Consider the following 22,075-nt stretch of genomic DNA (forward strand, 5'->3'; position numbering starts at 1 on the left):
CGCCCTGGGATGGTCTGTGTCTCCTCTTCCTGTTGAGGATGCACGGCAATCCACCAGATCGTAGAGGCAAGAGATCTGCTCTTTCCACGCGTGAACACCAGGTTCATTTACTCTCCTGACCTACAAATGCTGGCGAATTCCTCGGCTGAGCGCACATCTCAAGCAACGTTTAATCCTTGGTGCGTATATACGTTGGGAGCTTACCTGGGTTCCTGTTCGTCATCTGCAGAACATTATACGCTGGCGACCGCCAGGCTCCTCCGCCCATCCTGCAACTATTAGCACTCCTCCCCGAGCTCCGGGAAACTCAATCGCTCTCCCCTGTCTCCCAGCAGGCCAAAGTTAATGAGACTCCGCTTGCAGGACCTCTTCGCCAGAAGCCCTGTGCGGGTGGGCTTATGATTCGTAGGTTCGCTCATTTCCAAGGAACTCCATTTCGCCATTGCAACGAGGCCGTTGCTCCAAGCTCCCGATGTTGGGCACCCATACCCATCAGAAGCCCGGCTAGCTAGCTACAGCTTCACAGCTCCTTTCTTACTACGACGACAGCTTCGGAGGCCCCCCTTACAGTCACTAGTCACTGCTGCGAACCTCACAAACGGGGGCTGGTACTACTCGGCGTCCCTGTCGTCCGTACGGCAAAGTCTACATCACCCGACCCTTTCACACTCTGCTAGCGCCATTACCGAACATTTTTCGCTTTGCCTGGAAAACATACTTGTATCCCGTTGCGCACTGTCGCGGTGTATTCTCTGGATCACACCGGGAAACTTTCCTCTGAGGGCCTCAACCTCCCAGCCAAACACTGCTCCACGTCCAAAGTCTATACCAGCTAGCTTTCCAGATTCTGCCTGGTCGCTGCTTTTTTATTGACTTTGGAGGCATCTGACTTGGCGTTTGCTCGAGGTGGCGGATCTTTCATCTGTCATTATTGGTACCCAAGTCCACAATCCTCCAGATCCCCTCAGTGGCAGCCATCCCATCCAGCAGCACCCCCGATATCTCCATCAATCATTACCGTTGTGGTTGAAACTCTGTCCAGCCTCACTCCTGGTCGATCCTGCAGCTCATCCAAAGCATATTTCAAAGTCAAATTGGGGCGGATCACACAGTGGCCTAGAAACCATCCGGCCATCATCACGCTTGTGGTAAACAGCACGCTTGGGGGTGGGCAAAAGCGTGTTCGGACTTCACGAGCACTGGCTTCTCTCCTAACTCGTGCTCGCCCATTTGCATTCACGTCACCATCAAGGCCATTTTTATCTTTAGTATTCGACCCCATTTGGGGGCCCTGGCCGTCTCGCGACACGTCGAAATCGAAGATCCCACCTTTTTTCTTTCAACCGAACCCGGTTCGAGATCAGGTGGGAGCCTTGTACGGGAGCGCCAGAGCTTCAACCGGCACAGCACAGCTCGTATATCGACCTCTCACTCCCTGTTGACTTTCAATTACTTTCAGCTCAGCACTGGGTTTCCAGGGTCTCGTTCCTCGGAATCTCTACGGACGTATGCCTCCCGGTCTTTCGGACTGAGTTTCGCTTAAGATTAAAGTCTGAGGCAATCGCAAACTCTCCGTCTCCAGACTCCTAGGACGGTAGGGCTGACTCGATCCTGCGAGAAATCCAATACACGACAAAAACCTTCCATCATGTCTTCTGGCGGAGCGGCGCTCCAGCCCACCTTCCAAGGCCATGTGGCGACGACGCAAGATGCCCTCATCTTGTTCGAGGCCTGCTTGCAAGGCCATCTTTCACATGTCCCCCGGAGACCGCATGATCGAGAACGAAGCACCCTCATCAGAAGCGGTTCAATCTTCATCTACGAGGAAAACGCGTCCGGAATCAAGAGATGGACCGATGGCGTTACCTGGAGTCCCAGTCGCATCCTCGGAAACTTCCTAGTCTACCGTGAGCTCGACAAGCCATTTCCACCGGGGGAGAAGAAGCGGGCAATGAAGAAGCAGCAAAGGCGGCCGAGCCGACCCGGAGAGTCGTATGCGAGATCTGACGCCGGGTCTTTCTCAGACGGACAATCTGGATCATATGGCCCCGAACGTACCACCACGGCGGAACAGGAAAGACAACTCATCGGTTCTTTGGTGGACTCGTATGGCTTCAAACAAGACGGGCTGGTCAAAAAGACAATGAGCGTAACCGTGCAAGGCGTCACCCATCACCTGGTGTCTTACTATCATGTGAACGATGTCCTGTCGAACCAACTGCGAACTCCAAGCCAGACGGAAAACCTGCAGTACATTCGGCCGCGTGCAGAACTGACCACCAAGCAAAGCTTTCGGTCCCCAATCGAGGATGTTGACGAGCTGGATAATGCTCCCGCTCCGTATAATTATCGCGTCAATCCAGCAGGCTACATTCAAGATTACAACAAGCAGCAGTACTACTTACCCCAGAACTTCCCCCCGATGCCGCAGCAGGCCGGTGCTCCTCCTTATGGGATGGGAGTACCCTCCATGCCGACACCTTACCTGCAGTCACCCGTGACCACGCCTCATTTGCAGCAGCAAAGGAACGACTACGGCCAGTACGACCAGTCGGCATATAATCGAACTTATGATTCGTTGAATAACTCCATTCCCTCGTCATCAAAGTCCATTCCGGCGACTCCAACGACCATGCCTTCAATGATATCCGATCGAGGCCAATCTCAGCCAAGCATGTATCCTCCGATAAATATGCAACGACCGATCAACAACTTGAGCCCTGTGTCAGCGGATCCCCGAAATCCTGTGCCATACCGACCGAGCCCGTACCCGGTCAATACGAGTCCCGCGCAGATGGATCACACCCGTCAGAGCCAGCCTTCTCCCCATGAGATGAAGTATGACGATCGCCGGGATTCAGGGAAACCGCAATCTCAGCTATATCAAAGCCCGAGACAACCGTATTATCAGGATGGAGCGGGGCAACCTATTGCTCCGCCGCCATATCCTCAGCAGCCTCAAATGGGTCAGTGGGCCGGGCAAAATCCTACTCAACAATAAGATCGCTATGACACCGTATATTGAAAGGGGGAAACCAATTTGAGCGGATGCCGACTACTATTGTCGGAAGGCTTTTTGGCAGAGGACAGTGGTTTCAGCTGCTGCAGATTTGTTTCTGATATTGTTGCGCGCTTGTCACGACGAGCGAACCGGGGCTTTTTTCTCGTTGATCTGGTCAAGTACATTTCTGGATCACTTTTTTGAGCTCGACCAACTGTTCCGAGTTCTCCTGAAGAGTCTCCGAAGACAAATGATGCATGTCCGAACTACTGAACTTGACAAGTGAGCACCACTTCTTACGATCATATCTTGTCTGCTGGAGTATCGATCCATCTCTGATTCCACCATGTCCCATTGAGAATTATTCCTGCGAGAGCTACGATTGCCGTCGAAATGTGGGAGGATTAGGGTGCCGAACTCTCGGAAGCGCGCGGGTCTTTGAGGAGGAGGCTGATATGACATTGCGCATAATTTTTTTCAAAAGGAAAATGGTCCGTTGGGGTTCTGGAAAAAAGGGGAGACCGGGCGGTTTAATGACAGGCACGGCCGAAATGGAGCAAACAGGAAAAATTGAACGGTATTGATGATGGAGGCATTGTGCTTTTTGGGGGGAGTGTTCTTTGTACGGAGGTCTCTTTGGCTATGAATTAGTTCCAAACGCCAACTCCTGCGCTTTCCGACCAAAGGAGCTTTGCTTGATCCGTTCCAAGGCAGTTCCTCTACTAACAGACGTCGAACACGACAATCACCGCAGAAAGCGTGGCGTTTTCGATAGAATGCAACAAATGGTATGTGGCTGGATCAACTGGACAGTCACGTTCCCCTGATATCCGACGAGTGCTAGTACACATTTACCAGGGATGTTTGGTGTCAGCCCTTGAAGGACATAGGTATTCACGTGACAGTATCCTGATGTCACGTGTTACACGTGTCCTAGCAATGACATCTCGGTCATAGAAGGCCAAAAAACGCCACAAACTTGAAGCAACCCAATATCCAACGTTTCTCAGCTCCCAGGGGCGCTTCTCGGCTTCTGTAATCCAAACCGCCCTGGATTTTACGTCAATCCATCCACATCTCGATCCGACACAGCGCAACCAGTCACCGTAGATCCATGGCTCTTTCATTGCATCTATCACGCTAACGCACACAGTCGAGGCCTTGTTGCCACTTGGAAATGCCACTCGAGCTCCTGTAGATCGAACTGAGAGATGGGGGCATCATTCCTAAGCGAGGATGATGATTTGATTCGCAGCGCACACCGTCCTATCGCCCTCAGATGGAGGCACCGTGCTGGCAGTCAGCTGCTACCTAGACCAAATCTGGATTTGATCTGCTCGCTCTCCAAGGCGGGCAGCTCCGGAGGTCTCATACACTGCAAATATCATTTACCTGTCCAGCTGAACATGCATGTACGATGCATTATCCCATTTGATGCCTCGCCACGATTAAATCTGAGGGCCCATCAAGGTCATGCCGCATTTGAACATGCAGTGTTGACAGCTGGGAATGTGAAATCATGAAAATCGTGCATCCATCCGAAGATGTAGCTACCTTCAACTGAAGCGATCCCTTAAAATGTCTCATTCCACACGTCCGTCCTCTTCGGTTACGCAACGGCACTGGATCCCTGCGTCAAAGCTGTGAAACCAGCGGTGGTCCCAGAATATTGTAGGGAAAAGTTGATCGACAACCATGTGTATCGAGGCCTCCGGGACGGTGTTGGAGGCCTCCTAGGCGGGCGAATGCCAGTGCCCCTCGAAAAGGAAAACGGCTTTGTAACACGAGGCTACGTCCCCCGTGCTCCTGTCGCTGTCCTTCCTGAGAGGGGACGGTGCATTGGGGCCTCATCTCATGTCCCTGCATGCCTCGAATTTTGGGACCTTTTGACGAGGGAGCGGTGATTCCTACGCAGATAATCTCAATCCCAAGCAACAAATTCCAATCAGAGGCAAGGAACATGAACAATAATCTCTTTCGCCAAACACTAATTCGACAATTCTGATTTCATGGCTCATGCAGATTCTGTTCCCCCGAAGTCGCTGGACTTTCGGTCAAATACTCGCCTGCGATCGCCCCTTTTCAATTTCGACAACTGCCCAGCTCTTCAGTTGCAAGCTATCAAATACCGTACGATAGCGTCGCCGCGCACGAGTACATCCTAATAAAAGGTTTCCAGCCGTTTCCACCAAGAACGTTCAGCCAAAGACCCTTAAAGTCACCCCAGGAAGACCGCGTATATATACACTCATGCAGACGACTCGGTCTCCCTGACCAATCAAGAATGGTAGCGTCGACAACCTGCCCGAAATGATCATGGTCAATAAGTACTGCGTGGCCTATTCTGATTTGAATTATGGAATCGGCGCGCGAGACTGACCTACTCTCGCAGGCAGACTGCTACTAATCACGAGAATTGATTGATCCTTTCGCGAGTCCGAGTATCTCTCATTGGCCAAACAAGATGTGCTTGCAAGAGGCTTCCTCTTCCTCCTGCAGCAGGGGCTTCCTGGTAACATGCTCCGATTTCTCTCGCTTCCGCTCTCAGGGAACATTCACGGAGGACTGCAACCCGACGACCTACCCAACTAATCTTGATGCTTGGTCCAAGAATTCTTCCTTTTCTGACCAGATCGTGACCACCGAGTCCTTTTCGCTAAGCCATATCAGTCACTGATTGGATACCGAGACGGTGGTTGGATCCCATAACCTTGCAATCCACGTTGAAGCCGTGTTTCGAAGCAAGTTCTTCTGGGTGTCACTTTGTCGACCACCTGTATTCCCTTCAGCTCCCGCCTTTTTTTTTTTTTTCTCCCTCCCTCCACCACTTCTCATAAGTGTTCTGTAAAAGGCTTTGGACGGGTGACTGGTATAGATGACTTTCCAATGCAGAGAGCCTGAACCGAGCCACGGACCTATGTCCGAACAAGCCTAGCCAAAGAAAAGGCCGATGCAATTAGGCAAGTCAAAGTCGGACTCTTTCTCTCTAGCGCCCAATAGGCCCCGGAGAACTCGCCTGGAAAACTCGCATCCGGTTTCCGGTATCACTCGAAACCGAAATCCAATACTATATGCCTCTTCCTTTCGACCAGGTTGACGACGATGCACTAGCAATCGAGATTTTCAAATCACCTGGAGTTTCCTGACTGGACGGCTCCTTCAGCCCCCCCCGTTGATATTTCTTCAATCGCACTCTCACCGACAAGGATCTCCGCCTCACTTCTTGATTTCCCATTGTGCTTTCTTTGCTTTCTCTTGCGCCGTTTGTCAGCTCCTCTCGGCTGATTATCTGGTCCTCCTCGCGTATTCATCCAGCCAGACTCCCGAAACCTGAGGAACCAATTTCTAATTCACGTTAGCGCATCGTACAACCAGTGCGCCACAGTCAGAAACCCAGAGGTGTCGTCCAGGGAAAGTTTATCAGATAATATTATGCTTTTGGTCTTTCCATTTTACCTTTCCGAACCCGCTGTGGAGATATCCGCTTGTTACGGTAGCGCCAAAGCGTAAGCTTCAAGCTTCCCTCGGAGCATTCGCCCAGCGTACTAATGTTGCGAGAAAAGAACTTGACTCGAAAGAACCTTCAGATAATATGAACAATTTGAAAGCAGAACCCTGCCTCTTTCCGCCTCGCACTATGAGGTGGCTCCAAACCACCCTTCTTCGCAACCGAGCTATTGGGTTTCGAACTTCTTTTTATTGTCCAAGTCATGCAGTGTAATCAGATCACCCCGAGAGATAGATCTCTGTCAGTGTCCGACTCTGGTAAACTCGACCCAGCTAACCGTGCCAATGCTGAGAGTCCACCGAAAGCGACAATCGCGGAGAATTTTTAACTCGACGCATAAACTGTTTACATCAACACGATAGACTCGCGGAATATGTTAATCATGGTCTTGTGGATTACTTTCGTCTTCTATATTGAGACCCCCTGAGTGGGGACAGCGGAAAAGGATGTAATGCAATACCATGTATCCTGATCACCATGATCATCGTAACGTAGGTATAATCCCTTGCTTCTCGTGGTATAATTATCATACGTTCTCCAACCCCAACGTTCAGTATTCTGATCACTATCACCACATCAATCATTTCGATTTCTTGTCACTCTCACCCACGGTAATCGAGGTCGAATTGAGACTCTCTCCATTCTCCTTCGCAGTCTTGCCATCGACAACGTCGGCACCAGCACTCGGGCCCACGTTAAACTCAGGGAAATTCAATTTCCGACCCAATTTCCCCTCAATTGCAGCCTTGAGACCCTCCCCGCTGGGCATGGTGACTTTACTGCCGCTGCGCCTTCGGACCTCGACTTCCTGCCGGATCTCCTCAATGGCTTCGTCGATTTCCCTTTCCGGATCATCCGGCAGACCAAGTGTGGGTGGCCGAGTTGTTTCTTGAGCGACGGTTTTGTGCACATATGGGTAGTTACGTTTGTCCAGCGTGTGGATCAGATAGGCCTTCGCCGGGGAGGCGAAGAAGGCCATGGACAGCGCGACGCCAATGACTGCGTAGAAGTAGACTCGCGCCCAAACTGTGAGGGAGTCGTTGAATCCGAGAATCACGAAGGGCGCCGTCGTGAAGCAAAATGCTAGTTGCGTGGCTATGTAACCCGCGATGTCGTAGTAAATTTTGTATTTTGTCGGCTTGCTCCCATCCGGCGTGAGGAAAAATGGTCGAACGTATCGGCGGAAATTCTTCGCCACGGTCTGAATGAGTGCGCCCATGAGGAAGGTCAGGTAGTATCCGGGATAGAAGCCGTGCCAGAATGCGGATGTGATAAAGGTCGCCAGGGTGGCGCGGAACCCTGGCTTTTTGCCCTTCGGTGTCACGCGCAGGTAGACGTAGTTGCGCAGCCACTTGTTGGTGTTCTTGTTCCAGCCGTCGAGGTATGCGTGTGAATTTTGGGCGCTTTCAATGCCCCATGGATACACATTTTGGACACGGTCCCATTTCGCTTTGCCCGTGGCGGGGTCAATTCCGTTATAGCCTATTCCGGCCATGATACAAGCGCCTTCAGTCAAGGTCCAAACGCCGTAATATTTCAGTCGAGAAGTGAAGCCGAGCATGTACAGGAGCCACACCCGATAGGGGAAGGAATATTTCATGTATTGATCCGAGAGGACCACGTCGACGTTATACCAGCCGGAGAATTGGATGTAGAGGCCGATCCAGGCAAGGCCCGTGATGGCCTTCCACGCTGCGGGAGTGCCTGAACGTGGAATGCGGCGCTTACCCCTCGTCGGAGGAGGCGTTTTGGTACCCGGAGGGACGTCGAACATGGTGGTCTCGATCCAGTGACGATAATCGACATAATCGAACGCTGGCCCCGTGAAGACGGAGGGGAAGAAGAACACATAGCCGGCGTAATCGATGAAGTCGGGCATCTGGTAAATGGCGCGCTCTTTCTGGCTGTCGGTCATGAGTTCGGGTTTGAGACGTCCATCGTGAACGTTCCAGCAGAAGGCGCTCAATTTCATGACCAAGACCATCTGCCCCCCCGTGATATCGATGACCGACGGGTCATTGAGCATCTGCCGCTGAATATGACTGATTGACATATGTCCCATGAGAAAGACAAACGCAATCCAGGGCATGAGGGAGCCATCAATGTAGTATGCTATTGCGTAGGCTCCGACCGAACTATAGAGCAGCGTCCGGACTCCATCCCACAGGTCGAAGATCCCCACGAGGTAAAATAGCGACACCGCCGTGATAAACAAGTTCTTCTGCCATGGCTTTACATCGGGAATTCGTTTCAGGGCCGCGGCCAGAGGATACGAAAAGAGGAATATGCTGATCAATTTGACCTCATCGACGGATGCTCCGATGGCTTTGGAGAGATAGAGATATGCTGGATATATATTAGTTGAGGAGCTGGCCGAAGAGGGAGAAACTGGAGCGGCTTGACATACGAATATTAATTCCAGGAAACATACTGGACGCCTTTCAGGGACTTAGGGTGCATCGAGGATGAGAGAGCGCTCAAGGAGAGTTTGTAGACATGTTCTCAAAATTCATGTAGGGGTTTGAGCTGCCTCCAGCGAGGATGACATCCATGTTGCCGAAATATTGGTGGGAGACGAAGATCGCAGATGACTTTATTTTGGTTGAAAAAGAACGTTGGAGGATTCGGGCAGCGTGTGGAACGGGGCAACGATGTCATCGGTCATCGGCAGGGTCAGTTGACAAGCTAGCGGCTTGAGTTGCTCACAGTAGTAGCAGGCATCTAGCAGTACTACTCCATCGCCCAGCCTTTGCCTCCTGCAGGTTGGTTGATTCTTATCCTGTGCTTTGCTTCAACGAGTCTCTTGTCAAATGTTCTTCTCCAGCTTAGCCATTCGACCTCGAAGTCCGGAGTAACTCGACGCTCGCCCACGGGCTGGTGCAAACAGAATTGAACGGGTTGTTCACCATCGAGTGAAAAGGACATTGTCTTGACGATAGCATGATTTTTACGCCCATCAGCCCCAATAGAAACCTACGAAGAGAAGATGCAAGATATACATCATTAGAAGAACGTCTTGTTACGACCGACATCTATCTGAGCTCTATCTAGGTTCGATCGCCTTAAGTACTATCAATCTGTTAAGGGAGGATGTTAGGGCACTATACAGGAATACGACGCCATTGCTACTAGCAGCCCCTTGTGTGCGTCATTCTGAGCAGACCGTCCCGTCCATGCAGAATTTATAGATGACGAGGTCGATAAAGAGGAGGATGACGAAGCCCTCGATCCTCCCGCGCTTGCTTTGGCTACACCCACCGTGAAAGAGTTGCTCATCACAGTCCAAGTCAATGTTTTCATCACTTAATGGACTCAGGATGGATCCGCCAGTGGTCGATAGCGAATTCGTCCCGGCTGACAGCATCGGAATGGATTGACAAAAGAAAGATATGGTGCCGATCAGACTGTGGCTAAAGGCCGTTGGGGCAATTGAGTTCGTCTAAATACGGGCCACATTGGATTGAAAGGTTGGTGGTGACCGCGTCGTCGCCAATGAGCTTTAGGGGTCTGTGTCTGGACGTATGTCGTAGAGCTTGGTACCACCGAGCGCTGCTGGAACCGAGCAGACTCACGAACTATAAACAGCTGCTTCTACACAACGGATGCAGCCATCCACTCCATCCAACTCGGCTCCCAGGTGTGTGCCCCGTTCCATGAAAACTATTCGAACCGTTGAGGGAGACATTTCTGAGGTTGCAAGAGATGCTGCTACCAACCTCGTTCCAGCATTTGCTCAGCGCACAGTTGAATTCGTCCAAGTATAGTTCACAAGTGCATGCTAGCAGATATATCCCATTGGCAGAAGTACCCACGAATGGTAGCCCTGTGGTACGCAGGGATGGAATACAAGCTTCACAAACTCCAACAAGAACGATTACTATACCTTTTCGAATGAGCCCTGTTTTGTTCCTCAGTCAAATTTGATATGGGAAAACCTCACCCAGAAAGGGCCATATCCGCGAACTGACCCCTCCCTTGGGCATGGCCTCTCGACAGTTCGTGCTGGGTTGTTTCAAGTCAATTGATTTTAAAAAGACCGGGAGAGGCCATAACCCACCTGAAATTTACTTGGGAAGTATTCCACACAAGGCTAAGGTGTTCTGTCTGCTATACTGGCGTGCACGGTCGTATTGAGAAAGCTCTCGCTGCAGGTGTTCATATATCTAGATGGAGCTCTAGGCTGAATGATTCTCTTACCTATTCGTGCTTCCCGGGATGATGTCGGATAGTCGATATTAATAATTCCACAGCGGAACTAGTCGGTTCGCTGTCGCAATTCGCCCGTGACAAACATGGACATATATTGTGGCCAGCAAGGGTGAGCGATGGGAACCGATTTATCGACGATCCAGGCTCGAAACGGCGGTACACACGGCTGGGGACAGAATCTTGTGTTGATTGAATAGGAGTCCAACAACAGCTCAATTCGATAGTCCTGCGAGCTCAATTTAGTGCTCGATCATTGAACAACTTTCTTGGATCCTCATATGACAGTTTCCCTCGCCGAAATTGGCATGTTTCCGACGCGGCAGTCTTCAATTCTCTTGTTTCTTTCAGCGATCGCTTCCGGAGTGTCCAACTTAACCACGCTCGCTTTGAGATGGTTCCCTAATTCCAGCACAATTCTCTCTTTGGCTCGGTAGAAAGCCCGATTCGATCCTTCCAACAGAGCACTCAGCCTGCCCCTGTGCTCCTGGGTCCGGGCCAGGGACTTCTCTTCAAACTCGGTATTAAGATCTTGAACTTCAGTCACAAGAGCATCCATGTGTTAATAGGTGAAAAGAGGATACGGCAGGTTGAATCGGTGACGAAGGTTGCCGAACTGCGCTCCCGTGGGATCTATTGCCCACATTTCTCCCTTCTTCCTAATTCTGAGCGTGATCTTATGGAGGTTGGGGTGGACATGCTCGTCTGATTGGATTTCTTGTCCAGCAGCACTGGCGTTGATTTCTTCGATCTCAGAAGAAAGCCCTGGCACTCTGGTAAGAAGATCCTTTGCACACTGATAGAGTAACACCACTCACTCAGTGCATACCTCGAATATGAAGATCGCCTTGAGACGGCTACAGTGGACATTCCAAACTGGCGGGAAGCTGTGAATATTGGTTCACGGATGTCCGAACAACCAGCAACATTGAGATAGATGGTTGAATCTAAGACTCACACCAATATGATTCACAATACTGAAGTATATTGTTTGATCGTGTAGATGATGTCCTGCAGATGGCAACTTTCTAGGGTTTATAGTAGGTGTCAATAGTTCATTCTCGTAAACTGGAGCGACTAGGTAGCCACAGCCTATGAATTAGCACGTCCGGGTCAGACGCCATTTTGAGGAGGAAAGGGTTCCCGGCACCCCTGGATTGGTGCCGGGGCCTGAGCGGTCCACTGACTTTAGTACACACGCACTGCACTTCGCATGTGCAGGCGGCCCACCCGCAGGCTTCCAACAAGACATCTGTATTCATCATACAACAACAAATTGGTCTGGCACTCCTCTGGGCACATTGCATGCTCCATTATTTTCTGTTAAATAGGCTCTGCCTATAGTCCAACCTCATGATCAGGATGAGTGGGTGACGATCAGTTCAAATCACCACCATTAGCCACGATGGATGTAGCATCAGCTATTCAAAACTACATCTCCAAGATCGCCGGAGTCGGCGAAGGCGCTGCGGCCACGCAATCGTCGAAAATGAAGATCCTCTTATTAGACTCGGACACAGTCTCTATAGTATCAACCGCCATCACCCAATCTGCCCTCCTCAAACATGAAGTCTTCCTGATTGATCGGCTGGACAATCCTGCCCGGGAGCGCATGCGACACCTCCGATGTCTTTGTTTCGTTCGACCATCCCCAGACTCGATACAATTTCTCATTGACGAGCTACGGGAACCCAAATATGGGGAGTACAATATCTACTTCAGTAATATCATCAAGAAATCTTCTCTGGAGCGACTGGCGGAAGCAGACGATCATGAGGTGGTCAAAGCCGTGCAGGAATATTTTGCAGATTACATTGTCGTCAACCCGGATTTGATGTCTTTGAATTTGGGATTCCCCAAGCAAAGGTTATGGAGCCATAGTCCGGACATTTGGAATACGGATGCGTTGCAGAGGACAACAGAAGGGGTACTTGCCTTGTTACTGTCTTTGAAGAAGAATCCATTAATCCGGTACGAGAAAAATAGTCTCATGGCGAAGAAGCTCGCCACCGAGGTCCGCTATCAGATCACTCAAGAAGAGCAGTTATTCGACTTTCGAAAAACAGACACCCCGCCGATATTATTGCTCCTGGACCGGAGAGACGACCCCATCACGCCGTTACTCACTCAATGGACCTATCAAGCTCAAGTACACGAACTCCTCGGTATCAACAACGGCCGTGTAGATTTGAGTGCCGTCCCGGACATTCGTCCTGAACTGAAAGAAATCGTCCTCTCTCAGGACCAGGACCCTTTTTTCAAGAAGAACATGTACCAAAACTTTGGTGATCTCGGCGGGAACATCAAAGATTACGTCGACCAATACCAAGCACGAACCAAATCCAGTGCACAGATCGAATCAATAGCTGATATGAAACGATTCGTCGAAGACTATCCAGAATTTCGTAAGCTCTCAGGCAACGTGTCTAAACACGTAGCGTTGGTCAGCGAACTCAGCCGGAGGGTGTCGGCCGATTCGTTACTTGATGTATCCGAGCTCGAGCAAAGTCTGGTATGTAATGACAATCATGCCGCCGACCTCAAGACGTTGCAAAAGCACATCCAAAACCCCAGTATACCAGCAGACAACAAAATCCGGCTGGTAGCCATATACGCAATCCGCTACGAACGAAACCCGAACAATGCACTCCCTGTCCTTCTCGACCTGCTCGCCACGGTTGCCGACATCTCCCCACACAAACTTTCCATCATTCCCAAACTCCTCGCCTACCACCATAGCCTTCAACCGGCACCGGTCGGCGTGGCAGGCGGCTTCACCGACCTCTTCGACTCAGCATCTTCGCCGTTCAGCCAATTCCGGCGCAACCTCAATCTCAAGGGCGTCGAGAACGTGTACACCCAGCACTCTCCTCGGCTGGAAATCACCCTACAGAACCTCATCAAAGGAAGATTAAAGGAGCTGCAATATCCCTTTCTCGAAGGTCACACCCGCGATAAACCGCAGGATATCATCGTATTTATGGTGGGCGGGGTCACGTATGAGGAGGCCAAGATGGTGGCACAGGTCAACGCTTCTGTACCTGGAGTCCGAGTGGTGTTGGGTGGGACAAATGTGCTAAATTCAACGACGTTTCTCGAGGAGGTCGATGACGCGGTTGGAAGCTGGCCTGATCGAACCCCAGCGACGGCGCAGGCGAGGCTAGGCAGAGCCGTTGGACGATGAAAACGGAGCTGTTAAAGGATCCGATTTTCATAGCAAGCAATCGAGCATTGCATGACCCACAAGGCCGTTTTGGAGTTTTCCAGCGTGTTCTTTACTGAATTGAGAGCATGGATGCCATCGGGGAAAAAGAAAACCAAAAAGCCGACTTCGAACAGAAGTTGAATCCCAATATGATATTGTGCTAGGAGAAATCCAAGATGCCCCGGTTCTCGTGGTGATGATACTCGTGGTGCAGTGGCTTCTCTGATGTCCTTTTATCTTTCTTCACTTTTGCTTCCTCCCATCTTCTCTTCAGCTTTAATCTCATTCTTCGTCAAAATTCTAACCGCATCTTTACTCCCCACATAGCTAAGTCCACTCCACACTGTCGTCCCCGCCACAAGATACATCCATCCCTCAAACACACCCTGGAGATTCCACGTCTGCACCCACACGTCAGGGAGGACTGGCAACAACATCGCATTCCCCACCAACAAAAGTTGTAGGAAGGTATTGATTTTGGAAATCTCCGTCGGATGCACCTCGGCGCTCGGGAGGCTGAAGTCCCAGTACCGCGCCATCGTCTTGGGTGGTGGCAAACTGATCCAGCGGAAGTAAATGGCGGATATCGCTAATCCGATGTCGCGGCCCAAGATGATCACCGCGAGCCAGATAGGAAGTGTGTCGTTGGCCGTCAGCGTGATGACGGCGATGGTCATTAGGAACTTGTCGGCCATGGGGTCGATGACGGTGCCGACGACCGTTTGCGAGCGGAGGCGCCGCGCCAGGTAGCCGTCGACTAGGTCCGTGATGCCGGCGTAGAAGAAAAGAGACAAGGCCCAGATGGGTTCCGAGTGTAGGATGAAATAGCCGACGGCTGGGGCGGCGAGGAGGCGCGTGAAGGTCAGGATATTGGGGAGAGTATAGATGTTCTCATGCACAGTGGGAGGGAGGCGTGGGAGGAGGGTTGTCAACTTTGGTTGTAGGGCAGCAGGGCTGGGCGATGGTGATGCGCCCGTTCTGGTGCTGTAGTACAGGTTTGTTAGTTTTCGACATTTCCTCTCGACTTGAATTTGGGTGGGATGGAACTGGTGGATCCTAATTGAACCGAGGGCTATCGAGGACGGCGAATGGTTTCGTCCGAATTGGAATGCCCCAGTACCTTCTAGATGATCTAGAGGAAAATCACCGTAGCCGAGTCTCCATCTCTGGTGGCCGAGGAGAACTTCATCGTAACAACATCTGCGGTAAGACCAAAGGTGTCAAACAAGGGTCCTCACCTGCTAGCTCCTTGCTTTGAGCTCTGTTCTGGCTTCTCCGGCCATGTCGAAAAATTTCGAACTTGTCGCCCCTGATATATTTGCGTCCATCTTGTCTGGGAATTATAAGTAGAAAGACGCGTCGAGTTCCTACATCTCACACTTAGGATCTCTCTTCAATCTAGAAAATCCGAAGGATGCGTACCTTGATCTCACAGGACTGGCACTTGAACATATGGAGCTCGAAGACCAAATCTCACGCCAAGTTGGTCGGCAACGTTCCAATTTATTCCTATATCCAACCGCCAACGCAGGGGTTGGACTCGAAGATCTCCATACCCAAGATGCGATACCGGCACCAACAACTCCAGAGGAACCGAAACTCCCCATCAGGGGCAATACGCCGCGCCCGTTCGCCGCCCAGGCAGCTGAGGCCATGACATTGTGTCGTGACGGAGGGAGCATGCAATCGCGATCATGCGTCGATTGGGGAAAAGGAAAGGGGAATGAGGACTGGTGAAGTCGAAAGATTGAAGAGAAGCGAGTGGATTAAGAATTCATGATTGGAGAGCAGACGTTGTTGTGTCAAGTTTGCTTGTAGACAGACAGATGACTAAGCCGGTCCTACACGGGGTCAGAACGGTTAATTAGGTCCGAGTAGACGTGTCCTCTCGAGCTTAACTTTCAGCGAATATTTTTGAGAATCAGCCTTCTGGCCGTCTCTACGGGACGAGATCATTTTACCCGCTCAGGCTTAATATCGTACCAGGCACCACATCCGTCTGCTCTGCCAGTTCCAAAGTCCCTCATCAATATTGATACAAGTTGGACATCCGGAAACCGTCCTCACATTGAGGCACTAGCACCATCGGCCTCTACCTTCTCTGCCTCGAGCAATTCCTCGGTCGAGAGCCTATCATCCGCTCGGGCCCGCGAGCGAGCTTGTCGAGCATACTTCAGCAGACGCAGCGCCCCTGCAGGAGTGACCCCTTCCACTCTCCTCGCCATCCCCACGCTCGCCGGCCTGACGAGTTTCAGCGCCTCTCTCTCACCCATGCTCAGCCCGAACACGCTATCGTAGTCCATATCGGCGGGGAGTGCCAGGGATTCGTCACGCTCAAAAGCCGCCGCCGCTCTTTGCTGAAAAATGATATATGGGGCGTAATTGCTTTCAATCAGCACTCGTGACTTGATCTCGTCATCATAATCTGATATCGCGGCGAAACCTGGGACGCGCCTGGCCAGAGTATCAACGTCCACTTCCCGTAATCGAAGTATTTCAAATGCGCTTCGCTTGGTCGAGTCAGCCGCTGATAGGAACCCGAATTTCACCCAGTCTTGGCTCGAGAATCGTGCATCTTCCAAGGTCCGTTGCAGTTCTGTTATTTGATTGCGAGCGCTGGTGAAATGAGCCCAGCGTTGGTCGCCTACGACACCCGCTTCTCGTCCTTTCTCCGTCAAGCGCAGGTCCGCATTGTCAGATCGGCAGCTCACTCGATATTCACTCCTGGTGGTAAACATTCGGTATGGTTCACTGACGCCTTTGGTGATTAGATCGTCGATAAGAATGCCAATGTAAGCCTCGGCGCGAGAGAGGGTGAAAGGTCCTTTGCCTTGTGCCAACAGACCGGCATTGATACCGGCGATGATTCCTTGAGCTGCCGCTTCCTCGTAGCCGGTGGTCCCATTGATTTGACCAGCCAAGAAGAGGCCTTGGATAAGTTTGGTCTCTAGGGTGGGATACAAATTTCGAGGGTCAATGTAGTCATACTCCACCCCATATCCCGGTTGGAGCATTTTGACGTTTTCCAATCCCTTTATGGTCCTCAACAGGGCATACTGCGCATCAGCCGGGACTGTCATGCTGATTCCATTTGGATAGATGATCTTGTTCGGCGGGAGTCCTTCAGGCTCTAACCAAACTATGTGCTTCGGTTTATGTCCAAATCGAATGATCTTGGATTCAAGCGAGGGACAGTATCGAGGACCTTTGACTGTCTCTCGAATGTGAATGGACTTGTCAAGATTGGCCCGAATTATGTCATGAGAAGCCTCGTTAGTGTAGGTCATCCAGCAACCCACCTGATCATCTTCCCCAATCTCCACGGTCCGGTTCAGGTATGAAAAGGGATTTGGCGGCGAGTCACCTGGTTGGATCTCCAGACGGCTGAGATCAACCGTATCTCGGTCCAGGCGTGGAGGAGTCCCAGTCTTGAGTCGACCCAACGTAAATCCTGCACTTCGTAATGACTTGCTCAGACCGAACGTGGCGTCTTCACCTATCCGGCCCGATGGATATGCTTCGAGCCCAATATGTATTTCTCCACCAAGGAAAGTACCTGTTGTGATAACCACATGTGAGGTGGGAATGATCTGGCCATCCTCGAGTCGGATGCCCGTTATCCGACCCTTGGAGACAGGATCGCCCTGGTTCAAATTGTCTTGGGACACGATGATGTCTGCGACTTTGCCTTCCAGGATGCTCAAATTGGGTGTTGACAACATCTCTTCCCGCATGTATTTCTTGTACAAGTCCCGGTCGATCTGCGCTCGTGGTCCCCAGACAGCAGGGCCTTTCTTCTTGTTCAAAACTCGGAATTGAATGCCGGCTTTGTCAATGATTCGGCCCGCGACTCCATCTAGAGCATCGATTTCGCGAAGCATGGTCCCTTTGCCAATACCGCCGAAACTCGGGTTGCAGGAACATACCCCCAAGTTGGAGAGGGAGGGAGTGACGAGAGCGGTGCGGACTCCTGATCGAGCGGCGGCTGCACTGGCTTCAGTTCCTGCATGACCACCGCCGATGACGATAACATCGTATGGTCTAAACTTGGTCAATAGAATGCTCCAAGGGATGAGAAGAGTTGAATATATACCTCACTACGTCCGCAACTGCTGCAAAGAAGCGGCGCTGCAAGAAGCGGGACCTGGCTCGAGGTGTGTGGCCCCATCGGAAAGGGCCTGATTGCCAAAGTATCGGCCTCATGAAGAGGTGTAGTCCAACGTTATTTCGATGGGTGAGGTTTTCCTCAAATACTCGTACTAAATCAATGCGGAGGGAAACGATTTCTCCGCGTGGTATAAATAAGCACGTGACTCTTCGCGAAGGCGGGTGTGATTGGTGGGCACGCCAAAGGTTATATGTCCAAGGTCTAATAAATTGGTTTGTATTTAGCCTTTTTGTCACACAGGCTGCATTTGATAGATGAGGCTGAGAATGATCGCTAGGTTTCGGTTTACAATGGATGGTCAATGATCAAAATCTCTTCAGTCGGCGACAAGTGAGAGCATTCCGAATACGTGATTGTACGAGTTTGGTTCAGGCTTTGACCTGGCTTGATCCAGCCATTTAAGATTTTGTAATAATACAGATATGGGGCCTCCAAGACTATAGGAGAAGCCCAATGTCGTGTTGCGACCTTAAAAAACCACATTCAATACTTTTCCTCCACCAACGACGACCACCCTCTTCCTCTTTTCCCAGTCGTTTCTCTCTGTAAGCCACATTCGCCCTTCGTCAGTATTCAGAACTGCACCAAGTATTTCTTCTTCTCGGGCCGCCTTATTAGATCCAGTTTTACCCTCTGGGCCGGCTGAAGGCACTTGTGTAGTAAACCGCAGTTTACCATTCACTTGAACGGCGCATGTCATTGATTTTTTGCGGCTTCGGAGGGCGGATTCTTGTTCAGCCGTGATTATATCGCCATTCCAGGGGGTGTTGAAGATGCTCGTTGCATCGTTCTTCGTCATCAATTCTTCCCAGCATTCTTCTGCAAAAGCGGGCGTGATTGGTGCCATCATTTTCAACAGTGCTGTGATTGTGTGGTCTGCTACAGATGGTGTCAGGTTTTTCACACCGATATCGTGGAGGCCATTCGTAAGCTTGATGAGATCTGAGACCGCGGTATTGAGACTGTAAATGTCGTCGGAAAAGGTACGAGAAATGTTCTTGCTTGTGGTTTGGGTCAAAAGGAGGGCATCCACATCGTCGTCCATAACATTACCCAGGTCAGGTATACCGCCTTCTGGACTGGCGACCTCACGCCCTGGTGCTTCTGCAGCCAGATCAGACACGAGTCGATGGACTCGATGGAACCACCTTTGTATTCCGATAATCTTTTCTTCATCCCACTGCAGAATTTCACTCACGGGTGCGGCGAAGAGAATGTGAGCACGTAAGGCATCTGCACCGAATTTCTCAATGGCGGCAGACGGATCCACCCCATTGTGCTTGCTTTTTGACATCTTTTCCCAAGTAGCAGTGGGTGATTTGCCCGTTGACTTTATAACGGCGAGCTCGCCATCGTGTTCCACTTCATGAGGGCGTAAGAATCTCCCGGTATCGGGATCGGAAAAGGTCTTTCCATGAACCATTCCTTGAGCCACAAACCGCTGAAAGGGTTCTTCATTGCTTGTCTCGCCGGATACCAGTCCTTCGTTGCAAAGGAATTTGTATATGAAACGAGCGTAGAGCAAATGCAAGATGGCATGCTCTACTCCACCAACATAGGTGTCAACGGGAAGCATGGCGGCCGCGGACTGGCGTGAGAATGGTTCGACGGAATTAGTGGAATCTGGAAAGCGCATGAAGTACCATGAAGAATCAACAAAGGTATCCATCGTATCCGTTTCTCTCTTGGCGATCCCGTTGCACCTAGGACATGTGCAATTGATCCAGTCATCGATCTTGTCAAGAGGGTTGCCAGTCTGGCCCTTGATCGATGAATCAAGTTTAGGTAGCACCACGGGAAGGTCTTGTTCGGGCACGGGAACAGTACCACAGTTCCGGCAATGGATAATAGGAATTGGAGTTCCCCAGTACCTTTGTCGGCTCACCAGCCAGTCCCGAAGCCTCCATGTTTCGAAGGGTTCCGCCAGGCCAACGGTTCTTAAGTCGTTCACAATGTTTGCTCCGGCATCGCTGCTTGCCAATCCGGAATAAGGTCCACAGGCAGGAGTCAGTATACCATAGCTGGTATATGCGTCTTTCACGTCAGCGGCAGGGATGTCGATGGTCGACGCGTCGGTGGCCGATGGAGCAACGACCACGGAGATAGGTTCTAGAGGTCTATGAAGTTTCCAGAAGCTCAGATCGCGAGAGTCGTGTCCGGGTACCCCCATAACAGCGCCTTCACCATAGTCTTCAAGCACGTAGGGGGCCGTAAAGACTGGTATAGGCTCTTGGTTGGAGTCCAGCATCTGCGAAAGTGGGCTGACTGCCTGGAGTGGCAATTCAAACCCTTCCTTCGAATCCGGAGCGAAAGAAGCACGCATGCTCAGAAATCGCTGTAACTCGGGAGACCCTGTAGCCATTTGCTGCACGAGAGGATGGCTCATTGACAGAGCAATATATTTTACTCCGAACAATGTGTCTGGTCGCGTCGTGAAAATATGGACGGGGACTGATTTTCCTGTCTGATCTCTCAAACCGAATCGGATTCGAGCACCGACGGAGCGACCAATCCAATTCCGTTGCTGGAGAATCACTCTTTCAGGCCATTTCGCGCCTTCAGACAAATAGTCAAGGTCACGTAACAGAGCCTCTTTGTACTCCGTGATTCGGAAAAACCATTGACGAAGGTTGATCTGCCGCACGAGGGCCCCAGACCTCCAAGAGCGTCCATGGTTGTCAACCTGCACGTCATTAGTCCAGAATCCGGGCGAGCAACGGTTCATTTACCTGTTCGTTGGCAAGGACAGTTTTGTCGACGGGATCATAGTTTACCAACGCTTCTGCTTGATAGGCCAACCCGCGATGATACAACTTGAGAAAAAGATTTTGGGTGTGCTTGTAGAATGACGGAGAACACGTTGATATTTCCTACAGACAACCGATCAGCACTATATACCAGGATCCCCCAGCTCTTGACGTACGGCATCCCAATCGAAACTCGTGTTCATGCTCTTGAGTTGTTTCTTCATCTTCGCAATGTTCTCTTCCGTCCATACGGCCGGATCAATGCCGTGCTCGATCGCAGCATTTTCGGCCGGTAAGCCAAACGCGTCCCAACCGGTAGGATGGAGGACCTCATCACCTCGCATCCGCCGATAACGTGCGATTACGTCGGAGATGGTATAGACACGTAAATGGCCCATGTGCAAGGAACCGGACGGATAGGCAAACATAGGAAGGATATAGGACTTCCCCGATGGTACGGCTTGTTTCGCTGGTTTGGGCTGAGACGCCCATCTCTGCTGCCATTTTGAATCAATCGCACGAAAGTCGAGGCGAGGAGGAGCATGAGCTGCCGACCGTTTAGAAGAAGAACTGAATGGGCGGACGAACTTAGGCCTCATGGGCTGCCACAACATGGATCTCTCCAGCATCACCTCCAGCCATCCTACACCATCCCTCGCGGAGGAGAGAAATACCCAAGATACAAAAGTTCAAAACAGCCCGAGGTTCCGATGCCGATGATCACGTGACACTTCAGCCACTGGGAATTTGGCCTGGGGAGTGTTTGACCGGAAATGATTGGTTGCCTGGACAAGTAGACTTGACGAGATGTTATCGAGAATCCAAACGTCATCGAGGAAGATGCCCTCAATTCACTGTGCCATTTTCCAGCTCTGTACTAACATGGAGACGATTCAGGCACCACCAGCAATGGTGACTATGATGAATTCGAGTAAGTAGGCCTGCACTGATAGTTGAGGGTCCCGGGTAATGCATTGAGAAGGACGAAAACTGCCACGTCATGATTTGATGGGAAGCTATTGGGCTTCTCCAGCTCGGAGTCGTGGGCTTGATGCCATCCCGACGACGCGTTCCAAGATTCTACTCCTGAATGCAGCTACCAGATTGCGAAGGCTGATACGGACGGCCACGATCCTGATGGGCCGCCTTTCCCACTTGAGAGCTCTCCTTTTGATTTCCAGGTATCCTTCTTCAGCCTTGTCCGGCTTGCTCTCTTTGCGGTTGACTCGGCAAAAAGGCC

General features: G+C 51.1%; 5 protein-coding genes across 5 annotated transcripts; 2 read left to right on the forward strand and 3 right to left on the reverse strand.

Annotated features, from left to right (window-relative positions):
* Positions 1-1,648: 1,648 nt before the first annotated feature.
* Z518_04384 (uncharacterized protein) lies at positions 1,649-3,001 on the forward strand (the record flags this gene model as incomplete). The annotated part of the gene is made up of 1 exon (XM_013418090.1): positions 1,649-3,001. One exon carries the CDS (start codon positions 1,649-1,651, stop codon positions 2,999-3,001), a length of 1,353 nt encoding a protein of 450 aa, XP_013273544.1.
* Positions 3,002-7,089: 4,088 nt separating this feature from the next.
* On the reverse strand, positions 7,090-8,938 carry Z518_04385 (uncharacterized protein; the record flags this gene model as incomplete). The annotated part of the gene is made up of 2 exons (XM_013418091.1): positions 7,090-8,855; positions 8,917-8,938. The coding sequence occupies 2 exons, from the start codon at positions 8,936-8,938 to the stop codon at positions 7,090-7,092; spliced, it is 1,788 nt and encodes a 595-aa protein (XP_013273545.1).
* A 3,182-nt stretch (positions 8,939-12,120) lies between these two features.
* On the forward strand, positions 12,121-13,899 carry Z518_04386 (uncharacterized protein; the record flags this gene model as incomplete). Its single annotated transcript, XM_013418092.1, has 1 exon — positions 12,121-13,899. The coding sequence occupies one exon, from the start codon at positions 12,121-12,123 to the stop codon at positions 13,897-13,899; it is 1,779 nt and encodes a 592-aa protein (XP_013273546.1).
* Positions 13,900-14,153: 254 nt separating this feature from the next.
* Z518_04387 (tRNA uridine 5-carboxymethylaminomethyl modification enzyme GidA) lies at positions 14,154-18,123 on the reverse strand (the record flags this gene model as incomplete). Its single annotated transcript, XM_013418093.1, has 3 exons — positions 14,154-14,904; positions 15,988-17,961; positions 18,014-18,123. The coding sequence occupies 3 exons, from the start codon at positions 18,121-18,123 to the stop codon at positions 14,154-14,156; spliced, it is 2,835 nt and encodes a 944-aa protein (XP_013273547.1).
* Positions 18,124-18,557: 434 nt separating this feature from the next.
* Z518_04388 (leucine-tRNA ligase) lies at positions 18,558-21,434 on the reverse strand (the record flags this gene model as incomplete). Its single annotated transcript, XM_013418094.1, has 3 exons — positions 18,558-20,771; positions 20,818-20,958; positions 21,012-21,434. 3 exons carry the CDS (start codon positions 21,432-21,434, stop codon positions 18,558-18,560), a joined length of 2,778 nt encoding a protein of 925 aa, XP_013273548.1.
* Between the last annotated feature and the right edge of the window lie 641 nt (positions 21,435-22,075).

This window comes from Rhinocladiella mackenziei (genome assembly GCF_000835555.1).
Source record: "Rhinocladiella mackenziei CBS 650.93 unplaced genomic scaffold supercont1.3, whole genome shotgun sequence".
Classification (NCBI taxonomy): Eukaryota; Fungi; Ascomycota; class Eurotiomycetes; order Chaetothyriales; family Herpotrichiellaceae; genus Rhinocladiella; species Rhinocladiella mackenziei.